This window comes from Drosophila bipectinata, chromosome 2R (assembly GCF_030179905.1).
Source record: "Drosophila bipectinata strain 14024-0381.07 chromosome 2R, DbipHiC1v2, whole genome shotgun sequence".
Taxonomy (NCBI): Eukaryota; Metazoa; Arthropoda; class Insecta; order Diptera; family Drosophilidae; genus Drosophila; species Drosophila bipectinata.
The window spans coordinates 18,982,695-19,002,348 of NC_091737.1; the positions used below are offsets into that span (position 1 = coordinate 18,982,695).

Consider the following 19,654-nt stretch of genomic DNA (forward strand, 5'->3'; position numbering starts at 1 on the left):
AAGAGCCAACAGCTGTTTTCTTCTACACGGCGAGAAAAATTCCCCTTAGAAATAGAGCGATATTTTAAATGAAATTAATTGGAATAATAATATGAGAGATTTGGGAAGAGAGTAACAATCTGTAAGAAATGAAAAAAAGCCCGTTTATTTTGAATTTTTAACTCCCTTGAGAACCGGAAGAAGAGGCTTATCATTCTTGAAAAAGTCCTGAGTCCTTTAGATCAGTTTAGGGAAGGTTATTTGAAACTAATTAATTAGTAAGTTTAACATAAATAGAGTAAAAATAGATAAAGTAAGACTATACTAAGTTGAAAATCTAAAAAGAGAGTATATAACTCTGCGGGATTTTAAAATTCCCGGCCTTTTCCTTAAAAAAATACTACGAAATTTTATGAGCTTTGTTCTGGCGCATCTATGAACTCTGGTTTTATTTCAAAACGTTGCTGGCTCGAAAATTAATTTTATTCACGATTTGCTGTCTAAAATTGATAATTTTTCCAAATATTTAAGGAAATCTTAAAAATACTACTAAATATGTTTTTTAGTTGCACCAGGGAAGTCGCTTTTAGTTTTTCCTTTTATCTGCACAGAGGGCGCTATCTGAAAAGTACCAGTTATCATATCCCCCAGGTGGCGCTACGAACAGTTGGTATTTTATAAACTAATCGATATTCTTATCGACATATTCCCACCTCTAGTTGCTGTCGCTGTTGTTGCTTTTAGTCTGCAACGCTCACTTGAAGAAGAAGCAACGTACGCGGGCCCGCGGCAGTCACTTGAACTGTGGATATTTGAAAAAATAATTCCCCGATATTTCGATACATATACTCTTGATAAATTACCAACAACCCCGATTCAAATAAAACGTTCGTCGGGAAGGTTGTGCGCGTTTACGTTACACTACGGTTTGGCGGACCAATAATACGCTTTTTTTTCGACTCCGTAAGTCAAGTCCGGAACGACCGACTGGGAATGTGGATGTTGGGGCCTGGAGTGGAGTGCTCGGCCGTGAATTGATTGAAATTGGCTTGCGAACACTATTTAATTAACTGAAATTCCGCCGAATTCCTAAGAATCGGAGGCGCCTACTCTGGCGGGGAAAGAGGCCTCTGTTAGTGCAACTGTTGGCCCCGTGCTCCTGGGGCGCCACAGCATCCTTGACGGTGACGTCATTCGCTGACCAGTGAACTGGCCCTGGTACCGTGCGAGTGAGAGGGAGGGAGTGCGTGTGTGTGTGTGGAAAGTAGAGTGAATGTGGGACTGAATCCATCGGAAGGAATCCTAAATGATGTTCTTATATGGTTTCTCGATTGCAGGATCCGACTGTCCGGCCGATTTCCCGCCCAGCGGACTGCAGCTTGGAGGCAACAGTGCCCAGCAGAGTCTCCTCATTGCCTCTCAGGTAAGCTTTTCGAATGAATCCCAACTGGGTCAGCCTTCTAACCATGATAGCCGTAGACCCCGAAAAGTCTCAGGTTTAAAGCTGCAGTAAGCTGAGAGCTGTGGCCTTCAATCCGCCTTAAGTTCCATGTTCCAGAGCCGGATAATGAATTCTTAATGGTGCTGAGCCGAGAACCGCAGGCCAGAAGCGTCTCGCTTTTATGGCTGGCGCCACTAAAAAACAGTATTCCGAACTCACATAAATTAAGGTTGCTGTCCCGCCATTCCAGGGAGTCAGGGAGCCAGCCGGGCAGAGACCTTCAAAGGCACTGGTTGTTCCGGGGAGGCTGTAAATAATAAAGGAGCAGACGGCCAGCAGACAACACCTTTTCCAAAGGAATATTCGGGGCTAGCATAATCAAAGGGCTCTAGAGCTGCCTTCTCGAGTGGCGGAGTGGTGGAGTCCCGTGACGGGGCACGTTCGACCTAATAAGCACACGTCCCTCAGCCGGCCTCCTGGAGTTGGATTCACTTCCGGGGGGGGAATCGATTTTCGATGTTAATCGAGTTGAATACCCTGCCAAACTCGGTTAGGGGAGGTTTCAGCCCAACTCCCCCCACCCCGGGTTGGAAACTATAAGCTGGAATTCGCCAAGTAACCCAAAAGAAACTCCACTAGCTCCACTGGCCAATAAAAAGTTTGTTTATTTTTGATTATTTTTTGGGTGATTTTAATATTCTGGGTAGCCGAAAGGAGAGCAAGAATCTCTCCCCGAGAGGTGCAAAAATTGGAATATTCCTCAACTTAGAAAACCTGTTTTGGTTCAGCCAGCTGGTAGTGCCCTCCCTGTCTCTGTTTAAATTTAGTTTAGAATGCATATTAGGTTTAATTATGATATGATATCATCAACCCATCAACACCCCCTCTCTCAATAGGACCCACCGAGTTGGACAACTTGTGAAATTCCTGCACTCGTTAATGGCTTGCAGGCCCACTCTTCTCCAATAGAGACGCACTTTGTTTTCGTTCTTCTCAGATCGGATATTAAAATTTCTAAAAGGTCTTCCCCTTCCTTCCCCTGAAGCTCGATGGCATTGAATTGGCGCCAAGTTGTCGTTTGCTTGCTCAGCTCTCGGGCGGGTGGAGGCCACCCTCCTGGCTCCTGGAAGGATACTATTTGACGCACGCAAACAGCTGGGCCGGAGGAGGGCAAACACACACAAAGCTCGAGGAGGACGCGGTGGCAGGCAATTGTCTGAGAGGATAATGGGGACACAAGAACCCAACTCGTCCTCTCTGGGATCCAGCTGAAGGTCGTTGGATGAGTCATCCATGGCACTCAGGAGGGGTCGTTGCTCGTAAATTTCCCATTTCTAGTAGCTTTGGCTTTGGATTATGAAATTTCACTCGCGCCGCCCAATTAACTCTCGCCGAGCACGCGATGGCCTGGCCCACATAACCTACGATGTTCGCATTCCAACCAGATACTATGCATATAGCCTGGATTCCGGATACCGGATTGCGGTAGGTTGTCCTGGTCCGGCTCCTCATTGGCGCCCGCCTGACTTGACTAATGGTTTGTGCATCTGGTGTTACTCCCCAAAAATGAGAATCGATTCAAACTCCATGGACACGGGCGGGAAAGGTCGTGCACTCTCCAAAACAGAGGTCAACTCCGGTGGTGTTGATGGGGGTTGCCTTGGCGAAGGGTTGCAATCGGTGGGAGTTTCTGGTTTTGTTTCCGAAAACAGTGGAACTTAATTGAGAATTTTAGAGACGATGGTGTGATGTCATCAATCGAAGATTCCATAATGGCCATGTGGAGACCTTGAACCGCCTCGTGACTCAGTCGGTTGATTATTTTTCTATGCTGGTATGTAAAGCAGGTCGAGTCGCCTCCTTTTATGGCGCTAGTCTCCGAATCCGACTGGGTATGGGGATGGGGATGGGGCTGGGAGGTGGCGTCTTGATTGGATTAGATTGATGGGCATTGGGTGATGATTGCACTCGACTGGAGGTTGCGTAAACATCCGAGGCAGTCAGGGCATCCTGTCAAGTCGGTAGGTTAAACGGCAAGGCTGTTGACTCACCTGGATTTTCTCCTGGAGAGAGCAGAGCTGACTCCCGCACTTGACTCCAAAGGCACGAATCTGGCAGAATTCCGTGAATGAATCACGTTAGCAGAGGCATCCCTCCCAGGCACCTTAGGACGAGTGCACCGGAATGAGTCGAGCGTGAGCTTGGCCCTGCCTGGGAGATTCTGTGATGAGGGCTGGATGAGGATGATTCCCAAGGATGAGGGCTGCGATGATGCGCCGAGACAAGTACGCAAAAGTACAAAAAAAAAACAGGATAACAAAAATGCCAGGATTCGAGGATGCCAGCGGCAGCTGCTTCTTCTTGTGGCATTGTCCTCTGACGCTCAACCTTCCTATTCCAGCCGCCTCGAGAGGGGTGGTTTAGGTCTGGTCTGGTCTGGTTTTGGGTTTGGTGTCTGGCTTTGCTTACAGCATTACACCGCTCCTCGTCCTTTGTGCCGAGTCCTTGCCAAATTGTGAATCGCACGAGGACGTGCGCACCGCGCATCCTGACAGACCATCCAGGGGGTTGCCAGTATTACTTTGTTATTTTATTATTTTTCTATTTCTTTCTCTATTACGCCTCAGTGTTGTGTTTTATTCCGTCTCTGTTTTGTCCTTAGTGTCCTTCGTTATAATGTTTTGGTGAGCGTGAGTCCTTGGAGTGGAGTGGAGTGAGATCCTGAGTCCTTTTTCTAGGTACACTGGTGGCGAAAATATGGTGACACTTGGCACTTTGGCTTTGTGGCTCAAAAGCTAAGCAGGATTCGTCTGCATTTCCGGTCCTAGCTGGGCGCCATGATACTCCTCTTCCGGTGGAGTCAAGTGGGAAGACTGGCTTCGCTGGTTTGTCCCACGACCCAATCGCAATATTGTAGCACCGCAGGCGCCATTTGCTGTGAAATTCGTTCTCCGCACGCGTCCTGGCCAGATCCTGGAACTGATATTGCTGTCGGCTCGCCCGCCGTGCGGCGCCTGCGGCCAATTATTCCACATTTCTGTAAACAAACGCGGGCAGGGCAAACAAACAAAAGCGAGGCCCATAAAATAAAAATTAATTTCACCAGCCAAATTGGTATTTGGGACGGCATTTCTCGGCACGACCTGGGGCATTCTCCACGCTGCCGCCGTGAAGAAACCACCCCGAAACTGTCCCGCGTCAGTGCATCCCTTCGTTGTGATCCGCAAGGGGCGGGTTTCCCATTCCCACCCTTTGGGAAAGTCACATGGCTTGCATTCTGGCCATTAACGTACTCGACACCCTCGCACTTCCTCAACTCGCTGGCGAGGATTGCGTGCCAGGCCTCCTCCTTTCGCTTGTTGCTGATCCGAAAGGGTCTTGGATGGTTTGTTTACCTTAAAGCCAACCATTCTGCTCTCGATTGACCTGGGCTACTAGGTTAGGGCCAACAGCCAGGCATAAGAAATCATCTCCAATCCCCCACCAATGGACCTCCACTTTGTGGCTCATTCAACCCGACTCCCAGCCAGGGCGATTACTTCCAGCATCGGCCGCAAATTCAAAGGCGTATTCCGATGGATGGAACTTTTCAGTTTCCTTGGAGGGTAAGTCCTGCAAGAAAGGCAGCCAGGGACAAGGACAAGGGGCCCCTCAGAGTTAACGCTAAATTTAAAATGTACAAAAGAACATAACAGACTCCCACTCCCAGTCCAACTCCCACTCCCGACTCCACCTTCCTGTGAATGCCGGGATTGTGTGTGCACAGCTGTTGCCCGTCAGAATCCGATTCGGAGCCAGATTTAGAGTCGATTCTGGAGCTGAGAACTGCGAACTCCAGTCTTAACCCACCCGCAATCCCCAAGTCAGCCCCGGGCTGTGAATTCGATATGGCGAGCCCCTCCCCTCGGAAGCGCTGAATTGCATTTTTCGCCCCAACCGACCGCAGATTGCAGATGGAATTTATGAGGCACCGACTCGACTCCTCGCCAAGGTGAGTCTCGCACGACTCGATGTGGACTTTGCCAGTTGCTGATAAGGAGGAAGCACTCTGGAAAATGTTCCAAAGCTTCTTAAATCGCCTCGGAGATGAGAAACCTCTGAGGAGCGCTTGTTCAGAGCTAAATTTTTTGGGGATACAGAGAGTCTCGGCCTGGTTCTGCCATTGGGCATTACGATAAGTGCCTGACAACAACAAACGTTGGAGTGACGTCCCAACATGGTCGAAAACGTCCAACCAACAAAGGAAAATCAATAGACGGCTCTACGCAGTGCGGAATAGAGCCCTCCACTGTGGTAGCTCTTGTGTGGCGCCATGCCATGTCAGCAACTGTCCCATGTCCGGCTCCTGTCCTGCCACTTGATGTGGTGTACACTATACACCGAACACTGAACTGAAGTCCTGTTTTTTTTTGCAAATGAAAGGTGCAGGTTACACACAAGGCTACTATTAGAAAAGGCCCCCTTTCTGCCCCCCATCCCCGACTTCAGTCTCGTATCAATTTTCCATGCGGCTGCCCACCAATTGTTGCTCCACGAAAACTAGAGAGAGAGTCCTGCCAAGAGCTGCCATTATTCTGGCTAATGGACTGGGTCACTGCAATTGTGTGTTATTGATTTATGAGGAAAGGGGCTGGCTGATTGAGTTTGGGGTTTGGGGCTAGCACCTCGTGAGGCCGCAAATCTTATCTGGCACTCTGTCGTTCTGCAGAGCTCAGCTGGATTTGTCATCCCGGACGGCATCGTATCATGTGGCATGTGGTGTGCCACATTCTAAGCGTCTGCTGTGGACGTTAACATACAATTGAGGACTGTTTAGATGGCAGTGTTCAGGGCACTCTCGTTCCACTAGCGAATGCCATCTCCAATTAAAATGCCGTTTGTCGATGTCGTCGAGTCGAGTGCCGGGTAATGACGGACTTCCTCTGGCCTCCCTCGTACAGTGCAAGCGAAAAGTATGGCGCCAAACAATCAGCCGACCGATAGCCATCTGCATCTCTGCGCGGGCGTATCTGCCATCTGCAATTATACCTCAGCCCAGCCCAGCCCAGCCAGAGGCCCAAACCCAATTAGCGGGCCTCATAACTCGAAAGAGCTCCCACTGCTATGGTCTGGAGGCCTGGAGGTGCGTCCCTCTATTTGGCTTTTCGCGGGAAGATTGACCGCCGAGTCGGGTCTTGTCAATCATTCGGGGAAATGGGAAAGAGTTGACCTCAAAAATCCTGAACTGTTCACACCTTAACGGCTAACGGTCGTCGGTCATTGGTCTCCAGTCCAGGGTCTGCGGTCTCGTGGCATTTCATCGTTTACCTGCAACATTATGCCATTTTATGGTCTGGCCATTAAAATTCCTCCTCCTCCTCCTCCCTGTGGTTCCATCCATAATTAATTAGCGAATATGTTTTATGGTCCTGCTATTTGATGACCAAATTAGCTGATGGTTGTTATGGGGAGAGAGGACTCTAATGTAAGCATCCTCCTGTGCTTAACCACTTCCTCTGCATAAGCCGCGGCTTCCTCCCGGCGGCTCCTTTGTTCTAATGGCTTTGGGAATGTGCCCCACGTGCATCCGAGATGGCTTTAAGCTTGTTGACTTTCAGCGCAGAGCTGCGAGAGCTGGAAACTGGTTTCGTTTACCTTTTGGAGGCACTGGCAAGGAGGGTCGTCGGACGTTGCAATTAGTCTGGCTCAAGTCGTGCCTAACGGTAACCCATTTTGCTGCTCCAGCCCCCGCCTCCGCCTCCGGGTCATAACCATCAGTTGGTTGTTCTCCAATCTCTAATCGCATCATGAGCTCGTGAGATTTGGTGTCGATAGTGTCGGCTCCAGTGATAGATTACCGGCATCTCGGCTTCTTTTTTTGTTTCCAAGCTCATGTGGCTCGAAAGCTGGGGAGGAACTACTGGTTCCATTCAAATTTTGCCTGGGAATCTCATTTCTAATGGCTTTTCCATGTTTCGGTTGCCGGATAATTATCGACTGGCATTGCAACAAGTAATCATATGTTTCGATTTCTATTCACAGATTAATTGGCACTGCGGCGCTCATAACCGACTGGTAAGTAGTTGAGAAATAGTTACGTGGCTAATATACCATGGATTACGCGGAGTTTCAAGCCATCTACGTGGGGAACACCATCTTGGGACTGGCCGATTGCGGCTCCTTGTAGGGAGGTGCGTTGACGGACGTCCTCCAGCTCGCCAGCTTACATAACTTGAGCGGTCAATTAGACACGACGTCGACAGGCTTAAAACGACTTCATTACCATCAATCTTAATTGAAAAATCATTGGAGCTGCTTGTAAATTCAGTGAGAAAATGTGCCCTTCCACCGCCATGCGATGATTTGTGATCCTCCGCCGGCTCTGCGCCACAACTTAAGTGGCCAGAGTTATGAGACGGCCTCGGTGGAAACAAGTCGCCGATAGAGACATGCTCATAAAGTAGTTGCCACAGCCCGGGATGTCTGCATCTGCATCTGCATTTGTATCTGTATCTGTATCTGTATCTGTATCTGGTTCTAGTTCTGTGGTGGTGCATTTGCATCTCCGCTTCCCAGACCTGGCTTGTTCGCGTCTTCTGTCGCGTCTGTGCCGAGCAAATTGTGGGCAATCATTGTCAATTTACAGTGCCCGGGCAGCGTCTCCAGGCTGCCAGCAGTGGGCCCTCGCAGGGCAAACTCCACCCGACTCTCCGGCGAGGCAGTCTCCCCAGCCAGGCCCCACTGCACCCGCATAAGTCAGCCGACAAGTCGACAAGCGCACCTTGAACTACAAGCTACACTACAAGCTACTGCTCCTCCAAAACATTTGATGTTCAGCATGACACTGGCTGTTACCTTGCACCCAGTGGCTCCAGTGGCTCCAGTCGTATGCTTTCCTTTCTTTTTATACCCTTTGGGAGGGTTACATTAACTAGGAGTGGGTTCTACCAAAATATTCGCTTGGGAATGTCTTTTGTCTTATTTTCAATATTCATTGAAGCAGAATTGTTGTACAAATCTTTTAAGGTACTACTCTTAAAGGTCGGGGAAAAATGGGCCAAGATATGATGACTGCTACTGCTACCATATACGAAAATCGCCGATTCTACGAGGGGTACCCCCAAAAAATTAGGAAAAAAATCGATCAAAAATTTCGAAGAGAGGTTTTGATGCAGATTTGAAGAGAATTGATCCACAAATCTTTTAAGATATTCCGTTCAAGGATCGGTCAAAAATTCGCCAAGATATGGATATCGGTAGGTGGCATATAGGGAAATCGGCAATTCTACAAGGGGTAGACCCAAAAAATTTGAAAAAAAATCGATCAAAAATTTCGATGAGAGGTTTTGATGCAGATTTGAAGAGAATTCATCCACAAATCGTTTAAGATATTCCGTTCAAGGATCGGGTAAAAATTCGCCAAGATGAATATCGGTAGGTGGCATATAGGGAAATCGCCGATTCTACAGGGGTAGTCCCAAAAAATTAGGAAAAAAATCGATCAAAAATTTCGATGAGAGGTTTTGATGCAGATTTGAAGAGAATTGATCCACAAATCGTTTAAGATACTCCGTTTAAAGATCGGTTAAAAATTCGCCAAGATATGGATGTCTCTAGATGGCATATGGGGAAATCTCGGATTCTAGAAAAGGTACCATCATAAAAATGGGGAATATCGATCCAAATTTTTAACAGGAGAATCTAAAGCAAATCTAATAGGAATCTTTCTAGAAATCTTACCATTCTATCCAAAAAACAGGCATAAATAGTCTAAGATATCAACTTACCTATAAGCTAGCATTCCAGAAGGTTGCTAGTAAGGGTATTCAAAGTTCGAACTCGCTTCAGTTGTTTACTTTGTGGAACACTTATCCGAGCTGTGAGATCAGCGAGTGGTGCCGCGGGGTCGTTCCCCATATACCTTGTCAGCCCAGTCCCGGCTTTCCGCTACCCACTCCCCACTTCCAGCTCCTCCTCCCAGCTCCTATTTGCATGTCAGTTTGAGCTTTTTACTTTATTTGACTTTCTGGATGCGAATTTGTATTTTTTGTGCGTCTGCCGTTTGGCGTTCACTTATTCGTGCATTTGTTTCCAGCGCTGCCTCTCGTCGCCATAACCTTTATTGCTTTCATTTATGGCTGCTTGTGTTTGGGGTTTTGTTTTTTAGTTACTTGTTTGCGCGAAAATAATTCAAATTGTTGGAATAAATTGCACGGCGGTGGGCGGTGGACAGGGGCGAGGTGACAATTTATCCCAGGAGGCCGGCGACGGACAGCTGGTGTTTGTGATTAATTCCCAGGTTGTGCGACTTGCATTAATCCGAATTTAAAGTCAATTTTTGGGTACCCGGGCAGACGTCATGGAAAACTTACTACAGGGTTGTCGGAAAGGGTGTATAACAAGAGTACTTTGTAGCAGCGGAAGTTCGGAACTTCCTATCCATTCCATCTCCATCCCATGTGGAGTAGTTCGCCGCTTATCGCGTTCAACGTGCCGTATCACCGCACTGAGCTCCTCCAGATGAACTCCCTTGCGACGACAAGTAGTCGTCCGCCTACGCCAAGAGCACCAAGAACACCCAGAGAAGCACTCCAGCTTAGTGGAGAAGTAGTTACAGGCCATTAGGTGCTCGCCGGCATTAGTGGAGTGGCTGGCAGCGTTGTCAAACGATGTCATCAGCAATAGTCGATGCTAAACATGGAGCGTCGGCAATTTCATTTTATTTAATGTCAAGTGTCTGACACACATTCTACATCCCCCGGGGCGCAACCCCCCTCTCTCGTCATCCACTGCACTATCTCACAGATCATCGGTGCTGATGGTGATGGTGGCGGGCGGAACCTTAATTAGAAATGCAGTGACTTCATGAGACCCAATTATATAATTGCACCGGCAGCCGGCAATGCTAATGATCGGGCGTGGTTTCTGGCAAGGAGTGCTCCGGCCAGAGAGCACCTGCTGCGGCTTATTGCTTCAATATTTGTACTAATGGCGTTCTACTTCTCTAAACTGCCCTTTCGAGCTATGGTAAGGTTGTCTTCGATCAGCTTTGGAATTCCAGCTACCCACCATTAATAACTGCTGACCTCATTGCGGGACACGCTCCACAAAACATAAAACGCAGCCACACATCTTGTCAGAATGTAGAGAGCCTCCGACTAACCGGCAAATGCGAATTAAATTGCTAGAAATTGAAATTGAAAGTGTCACCGAGCTTAAATTCGCTGCAGGCCAGTTGAAACCCAAAAAACGAAAATACTCTTCCATCAGAACAAATTGCCAGGCGGTGGGGATGGATGGCTCTGGCTCTCTGACAAGACAAAGGGGTGTCCCGGCTAATGACACAACAGGCCATGTTCCAAAGCAAACAAGCAGGGGAGGCTCAAGAAAATGCAAATTGCCAGTTAATTATCCCAGAAAGGATCAAGTGACAAGTGTGTGTCCCCCGAAGGCTGGTTTGGACACTTTACTTTGACAAATTTTGGGCTGGTTGGTAGTACTGGGTACTGAGGGGGCTTCCCAAGCCTCTGGCAAAGAGCCACAGTCGACAGTGTTTACTCTTTAAACGGAATTCGTGTCCGTCAAGTCATCGAGAAGTCATCGTGTCTTCACGGGGCGTATGAGTGATGTCCATGGTTATTGATGGCCTGTCAGAAGTCTCATACCCAGAGAAGCATCGCCAAGAGCTCCACAAACACTTGTGAGAGCAGTGGAGGAGACTGAGCATGGGCTCTGGCTGGGTAATGAGTGCAGCACGCGAGGCAGCCGCTGGACCGCATCTGGTGGTGCGTAATCCGATGCTGCCCCAAGCTTCTCCCCCGGCTCCCAGCTCCTGTCAATGAGGTGCTAATGGTGGAAGCCCGGCTTTGAGAGGCGGCCTGCCGTGGCGGCAACGCTCCACTGGGATCGGGATGTACAGTTAGCTGGTGGTGTGGTGGTGTGTGGCAGCAACCGCAGTTCTAGACCTCAGCAACATGGACGTAATCCGAGAAAGTCTGCCACTCCGCGAAGAAGCTCCAAGAGCCACTTGAAGGCGTCGCGAGAAACCGTTTACTGCTCCTAGGTGGCCGGGTAAACGGGTTATTCCATCTCGGATCTCGGGGATCTAGTTGATGTTTATGAAATGTTTTCCATATCAGGGCCCATTTAAATAATTAATTATCCAATTGCGAAGCAAACGGCGGCTGCTATGGAGATCGTTAATAGATGTGCCGGCGGTGGGGCCTCCAAGGTTTCCAAGCCCCGGGGCTGTCGTGACTTCTGGCCAAGTTGGATTATTAGACAAAAGATATGAAAACCCGCTCACGCAACTCGCAGATACACATGGCATGTATGTATGGTGTATACACAATTTTGGATACATTGTTCCGTAATTACTTTCTGTTGGCTCGGATTCTGGCAGAGCTTGGGGGGGGAACTAATGCTGACAGATGCGGTTCTGATTCCCGCCTGCCAGCCTTTCAGAGAGTGGCGGCTGAGTGGCGCACCAGAAATAGATGTGCTTATGAATATGGCCCACAATGACGGCATCGAGATAAATCCAAGACTTGATTAAACAAATTGATGGGGAGGCCTTCGAGCGACCTTGACGATGCTCACTGAACTCACACCCAACTCACAAGCTCAAGTCGAGCTGAAAATGATTAGATTCCGAGAGCTGTGAACTGTAACTATAACTATGAACTCGTTTGCTCTCAAAATGCACTTCAAGAATTAAGTTCTAAATTATAAGCGACTTTCGTGACGAGTCGCAAAACCAGTTCAGGCCATGTTTTTGTTTTTTCGGAGCTTAAACACCACAATTTTTGGCGGCAACAGAGTTTCAGCAACAGATCAGCACGTGGCTGGGTACTGGCTTTCAGAACGAATGCCCCGCAGTACCGGTTTTTTTGGTCAGCCGGCCAGAGGCCTGGATGACGCAGCTCTTGTAGCTCGCGGAGCACATGTTTGGCCCTCCAGCGAGCCGTGACCAATTGAGGGGGAAACTGCGCAATCCCCAGAGTGGGGTCAACGCTTCCACAGTGGGCGGAGGAGCATCTACGCCGAAAAGTAGAAAACAGCCCAGCCAGCATTTCGGTGGAGGTAACATCACGTATTAAATTATTGAATTCAATTAGGCTGCCTTCGAGAGGCTTTTATGTAGTGGCTCTGGACCTGGTCCCTGTCCCTGTCTGGGATCTTCTAGTCTAGTGCATAATTAAAAAGCAATTATAGCGAAATAATGTCAGATGTTCAAGAATCGCTCCCCATAAGTGCTCTTCGGACATACATCTCGAGTGTCAATCGATGAAATTTTTTTCGGCATGGAGCCCAACTAGTGCCCCGGGCACCAGACATACCACTGATTTAATTGGGGCCATGTAGCAATATGGGCCTTTGATGCGAACCATTTATTGGGAAATTCTTTCAATTAGTCCTCTGGAAGTAGGGGAATACCAAGCTAAGTTCGGAGCTTTGTTATAGTTCATGAACATGATTTATTCATAGTTCCCCCTCCAGGAAATGCATATTGAATATTTTCACGCTTGATTATTTGAATTAAAATTGATGACACATCTGTGGAGCATTACGAATTAATTAATTAGACGTTCGTTTGTGAGTCTAATTGGTAGATAATTAAATGTTGCCTATTTTTTATTGTGCGGTAATCAATTAATGATGTTGCCATGTTGATATGCATTTTTTAATCTCATTTCTGAAACTGGTTTAGTTTTTAAATGGAATTCAAAATTTATTAGCTCAAAACACTCTAGCTTCTGGAGTCTTACATAAGCGGGGCTCGGAAACAAACCAGTTTGGATCGAATGGGCAACCAGTTCTGACACTAAATTGTAAGTAAATGGTCGGTGTTTGTCAAAAAAAAACTCCACCCACCCTGGGAGGTAATTACTGGAACACCCAACCACATGTCCATCACCTTCCCAATGGCCCATCGTCGGGCGCCGATCGATTGATCCATTAAATTAATTGAGTGTAGTGGAATCGCTTGGACAACAATGTGCGTTCGAGGTGAGGGCCTCGCCAGGTCCATTGTCACGTGCCCCTCGCCCGGCTGCATCCGATTTAATGCCTCCAGACGCCCTAATTGATGCCACATGCAAATGTGTGGCAGGTGACGACAGGACTGGTGGCAGGGGGCAGTGTCTGGGTGTCTGGGTGCCTGGGTGGGACGGTCTGTTGTCCCAGCTGTTCAAATACAGAAACCACAGATGCCTCCGGCAGGGGTGTATCCAATATTTTCGAGTATATAATTGTAGAGCAAATAAATGGATAGTTCTTCTAAGGAAAGGCTTGAGCTTGACTTCCAAAAACTAGCCATCCCGTGGAAGTCACGCCCTCGGGCGGCCAGAAGTAAGCCAGACGCGGAGCACGTGTTCTGGACGGCTGCTTATCTCCGGTTTCTTCTGCTGGCCCGGCTCTTTAATTAAGTTAACAACTGTTTTCGTAATGCACTGCCGGCAGCCACCGGCAGCATAGCAATTTCCCTCCGTTTTCCACGTTTTTCACGTTTTTCCTTTGCGGACACAACAAAGACCAACCGACTTGGGGTTTGGGGTGTGGGGTTTTGGGCCGTGCTTAGCTGGTTAACTGCTTTTTGGTTGGCCAGGAGGGGCAGGGGCGACTGACAATCGATGGCGTGGGAGCTAGAATCTGTTGCACCGAGTCACCTGATGCAAATTAAAAACAATCAGATCTAATGAGAGACCGACTGGGTCAGTCAGTCAGGCAGTAAGTTGAGGAAATGCCACAAATCCACACGCAAGTCGGCCAACAATTAAGTAACTCTGTAAATTGAAAGGCAATTATCGAGAAAGACTGCGGACATGCCAGTTGCACTTTATGCAACGAGCAGGTACTTTTCCAATCCAGAGCAATACAATTATTCAATCGACAAGAGAAAGAGTTGTGAAAGCCAAATAGTTTCTCAATAGGAGGCAGTCACTGGCCGAGATTCCTCTAAAGCTATAAAGTGGTGGAGAATCTGACCCCCGTACCCTCAACAGCACAGATTCCAAAGCAAAGGTTACTCTTTCAAGTAATTGAATTCCTCCCAAAAGCAGTAATTATTTGAAGCCCATGTTCCCATGCTCGTTTCGAGCCAGCATTACGTACAGCCAAGTTCGCAGGCCGTTTAGACTTTTTAATGGTTTTCTAATTAATTTTTACCCACGAGAATGGAGTTTGGAGTCTCGAGAGGCTGGAGAGCACTGAACCCTGCTCCGAAGTGAGAAATCAAGAGTTCCAACTAACGGACGCCGGATCATTTTAATGTCAAAGTCATATAAAGCACGATGTCCAATTGTCCGGGTAGATTGGAGAGCGAGGGTCGGGCCCTCATAATGCGGCAGTGGATGGCTGGGGCAAGAACAGCAGCCATAACTCATGGCCACTGGCGCTGAAAACAATTGTGTGTTGCACATGGACATGGGCTGCAACTTGTTGCAACTTTCGTGACCATGAGGGTCAGAGTCAAAGTTCAATAAAATCCAATTAAACCACCGTACTCGTACTCGTACTGGGCCCTGCCCGCAGACCTTTCACCACAGCCTGCTGCTCATAAATCTAAACGAACCAGCAACCTACAGCCAGCAACTTGCAACCTGCAACCTATAACCTGCAAAGTAAAGACCCAAAATCCCAAAACAAAAGACCAAGTTGCCAGTCAGCTAGTCAGCAAGTCATCCAGTCAAGTGATTTAATAAAAGGCCACGTGAACTTTCACCGGCTGTGGTGTTTTCTCTCCACTCGGATGCGAGCTCAATTGAATTCGAGGGGCAATGCGGTGGTAGGTGCAACTCCATTGTGCAACTATGCTGGGCCTTAAGTAATTTATTTATTCCTCTGCTGGGATCGTTAATTTGCCGGCTATTTTTAGCATATTTATTGCATGCGCAAAACAGGCCAACAATGAGGTCGGCCACGCGGTTACCAGAGGTCAATTTATGGCTCGAAATGGGGATTCAGCCGCGCCCAACCTCTCGGTTTTTATGACAGTGGCTTCCGGCGATGAGCGACGGAATGTTGTTCTTCGCAAGTGCCTCAAGTGGCAAGTGGCAGGGCAAGTGGTGTGCGTCACTCACTGAATTCGGAAGTTGCAAGTTAAGCAGCCCATGGCAACAATGTTACCTTCTAATCGGCATAATGGCTCAGTGTCAGGGTGAACTACTTTCTCCATCCACTGCGGCGCCCGGCATCCCATGCATTATTCAAGTTTGACTCACGACCCTCGAGCTCCCGACACTCGAAAGTTGGTTGGCCCCGGCTGGCTCGGTTGCGGCTCTTGAAACACTATCACAATAACACATCATTTGTCAGGCAAACAAACGATGTTGCATGTAACCTTATCATCTCGCATCCGTTGCAGACGGCCAGTGGCGAGGTGGCCCAGGTCACTCTCTAGCAACAATGGCAACTAGACGAAGACAAACTTCAGTCAGTAGCTGAGCAGGTCCTTGTCCGGCACACAATGCTGGCTAATGAATAAACATGGCGTCCATTCACTTCCGCTGCAGAAAACCGGTGTTTCCTCCCCCCCAGCTCCTCGCTCTGGTCCTGCGGGAATAACGATATAAAGTTACGTATACGTCGGGTTGCGCAAACAAGCGACAAATTATTGGGAATCCACGGCGGGGACGGCCAGCAGACGAGTTGCTTGTTAACCTGATCCCCTCCCCGGACCAGTCTGTGACGTGTCGGCGACATTGGTGCCAAAAACAACAGATTGTTTATCCCCCTTTTGGGTGCTAAAGCTTTTAATGGAGTTGGGACCTCATGGAGGGGCGCCCATCCGAACATCCGCCATGTCTGGTGGGCTGATAGGAGTGCTTGAAAGTCATTTGGCCAACTTTTTGGGAGAGCAAGTGACCATTTAATTTCCGGAATTTGAAAAGAGACTAAAACGATTTCTGTTCTTGTGCTTCCAGACATCCACCCACCTCACCCGGGCGCAGCCTGGCATGACGAGAGTCACCATCCAGCCACACCAGCGACACACAATCAGCAAGATGAGTTCCCGCAGCAGTTTGTTCAGCTTTTGCCTCCTCCTGGCCCTGATCATGAGCCCAGCCAACGCCACCGTGCACTCGGTGCTCACCCACAAGAACTCCTCCTCGATGCTGGGCCAGCTGGTCACCTCCAGCACCCTGGTCTGGGAGAGCTACGACCCGAACGACACCGAACAGCTGGAGTTTGCCGTCGAGGGCGGCAAGTACATCACCGAGGACGAGCACTATCCTATCTACGTCTGCCGGGTGCCTATCGACGGGTTCCAGGTGGCGGGCCAGACCGAGAAGGTCCTCCAGCGCCACGTCTGTGTGGCGGCCCACTACAAGCACGGCAAGTACGACAACTTCGACGTGCTGATGAACAAGGGCCACCTGGGCAAGGTGGGGTGGCGGCACTGGCGCAAGTTCGACGTGGGAGTGCCAGTGGGCGCCATCCGTATCGGAGACGACGCCTACATCGGCCGCCACCGGACTCCGGGACAGCAGAACAAGGGAGCGGACTTCAATCTCGGCCACTTGGAGTTCGTGGGCCTGGGCAAGATCCGGGTAATTGAGAACGACCGGGAGAAGTACTACGACGACGGTGAGCTCCTGGTCGAGACGGAGCCGTTCCGCTACGAGCTGCGGGACATCAAGCTCGAACGCATTTTCACCGAGATGCGCGATAACCAGACGGAGTTGGGTAAGTCTTTCAAATATGCTCATCTAGTAGAGACTCATTTTCGGACCTTTTCACAGCCACCCGGAAGCTGGAGAACCTGGGCGACAAGTACAGCACCGTGGAAACCGTTCTGAGCTACAGCTTCGACTACAGCCAGTACTGGGGATCCCACGACGGAGTGGCCAGAGGCTTCCCCACCAAGATATTCGAGATGAATGTGAGCACGCCGGCGGAGATCAATTGGGCGCTGAAGCACACCGAGGTGCGGACGGAAAACAAGGCGGTGCACACGAAGCTCTGGCCTGGCACGGCCATCAACGTCACCCTGCGTGGCAACTATGTCACCCTGGAGGCGCCCTATACCGGCAAGCTCTACGCCTTCTACTACGGCAGCGACGAGATTGTTTCCCGGAAGATCCGTGCAGATGTAACCTAATCCCTAACACGAAGCCTTAACCCCCAAAACTAACGATTGTGACTTTTCAGGTTCGCAAGAGCTACTTGAAGGACGTGAAGCTGGAGTTCAGCCCGGTATACTGGATCGAAAACGGCACGCTGGTGCCAACAACAACGACCACAACGACAACGACTACGTCCACATCGACCACGACGCACGCCACCACCACCAGCACCCACGAGCCCACGCCCATCCACGAGCCGCCACTAGTCCACATGCAGGACAAGGGGGTGCAACACTCGGGCCCCGACACGCTGGAGAAGACGCTGCACGACTCGCCGTCCAGCAACGAGATCAACTCCCACGAAGCCCCCGAGAACATGTCCTCGAAGTCCGGCAAGGATGTAGCGCTAGCCGGATTCGGGGTGAACACGGCCGCGGGAACGGTGGCGGGCTCCGTCCTCATGACGCTGCTGGCGGTGGCCCTGAGTCTGTAGAGTCTGTAGAGAGATGGGCCTGAGCCGACCGCCGGACTTAGCATAGCGTTTAATTGTTGTTGTTGTACCTGTTGTACCCGTCTTTGAGAGAAGGAGGATATGCGCAGCTAGATACATATAAAGCCCCCCTAGAAATCGGGACGAATTTTTCGGTGTAACATTTGGAAAGAAAAAGAAAAAAGTTGATATTTTTGTACTCGTCCCCAATGGCTACGCGCATTCAGAAGTGGCAGGAGCGGAAAGGATAAAGGATCAAGATCAAGATAATTACGTAATACATTCCTAACTAAACCCTCACAAACGGAAATGAATCAAAAGCATAAGTTAAAGGATACAAATACTACAATCGAGTAGAGATATATTTTAAATATTTTTTTTGCATCGCAAGGATATTGAATTATGTTCTGAACCGGCTTCTCAATTTCTTTAGTTAGTAAGCACACACACAAACACACGTAGGAAAGGTACTAAAATGAATTGAAATTTAATTAGGAATGATATTGTAAACATGCGCTTTATAATACGACTACCGATGTATGTATATGTCTAAAATGTAAATCTATGTAAAACATAAGTATGTACGCTATTTTGTAAGTAAGAACTCCAAATATGTAAATGAAACACAACTACTTTCGAGTATTTCCTTTCCGATTCGCGTATGATTTGCTCCCTTTCCCAGAATGAACATAATTTTTAAGTAAACTCAACCAAATTGGCTTGATTTTCAACTAGGAAGAGTCTTTAAATTCGTACGACATAAAATAAAGCTTGTATATTGATAGAAAACTGAATTAATTTATCTAATTGGCACCTTAATTGGCATAATTATTATTTTTATTTGAGTTGCTTCCTACTCCTTAGAAGGAGGCTATAATGTAGATCAAAGTCCCTATTTTAGTCACAATTTAACGACCAATTTATGAACCTCTACAATCAATCGAATAGCTCTGACGCCTCTTGAGACTCTATTACACTATAAGTCTAATTAACCTCATCGTGTATTCAAGGCACAGTCTTCATAAGCCTCACCTCTACTGCCAAATTCGTACTTGCCGGCGACACCTGCGCTTACCTTTTACAGGTGACACTTGGACCCATTGGCTCTATGATGGGCTCTATGATAGAAATAAATCAAAATTCCGCTTCTCCAGTAGTATCTGTATACTAGTACCCTGTTAGCCATGCTTTAATTTCGGGTTCCGATGATTTAAATAACATATTAGCATATTGAAATGCCAGGCAGTCTGGCAGTCCCCTGATTGTGGTGCAAATCACGTCGGCTGGCGGTCGTTCTGCGCCACTGCCACAGGCCTTCCATTCGAACAAGGTTCCCCCGAAAGCGGGTTTTTAAAGCCCCCAACAAAAGTGGTTTGGCATTAGAACCACTGACACCAGCACCGGCACCGGCATCGTGTTTATTCTGAGCTCTCTGTATTTTTAAAGCGTGACCACATATGATGACTCCTATTTTCCGGCTGCCAGATAAAGCTCATGCTGCTTTAGTCCCACTTCCCATTTTGGTACAAAAAAAAAAAACATAAATTTACATAAATCATAGTCACATCATAGCTATAGTCGAAAGAGGAGGTACCTGGGAGAAAACAAGATTGATTCCCCATCGATGGTTAGAGTGTTTCTGGTGTCGGAAGAAGGTGCTAGCTTTGACCTGATATTCTTCTTGTGGAGAGATAGATA

General features: G+C 48.4%; 1 protein-coding gene across 2 annotated transcripts; it reads left to right on the plus strand.

The window, feature by feature from the left end:
• Nucleotides 1-715: 715 nt before the first annotated feature.
• uzip (beta-pore-forming protein unzipped) lies at nt 716-18,745 on the plus strand. Of its 2 annotated transcripts, XM_070278536.1 has the most exons (6): nt 716-942; nt 1,317-1,402; nt 7,442-7,474; nt 16,324-17,086; nt 17,143-17,492; nt 17,552-18,745. In XM_070278536.1, the coding sequence occupies exons 4-6, from the start codon at nt 16,357-16,359 to the stop codon at nt 17,957-17,959; spliced, it is 1,488 nt and encodes a 495-aa protein (XP_070134637.1). In that variant the 5' UTR covers nt 716-942; nt 1,317-1,402; nt 7,442-7,474; nt 16,324-16,356; the 3' UTR covers nt 17,960-18,745. The 2 variants fall into 2 exon arrangements, with proteins under 2 accessions (XP_070134637.1, XP_017096752.2); XM_017241263.3 differs by lacking the exon at nt 1,317-1,402.
• The last annotated feature ends 909 nt before the right edge of the window (nt 18,746-19,654 follow it).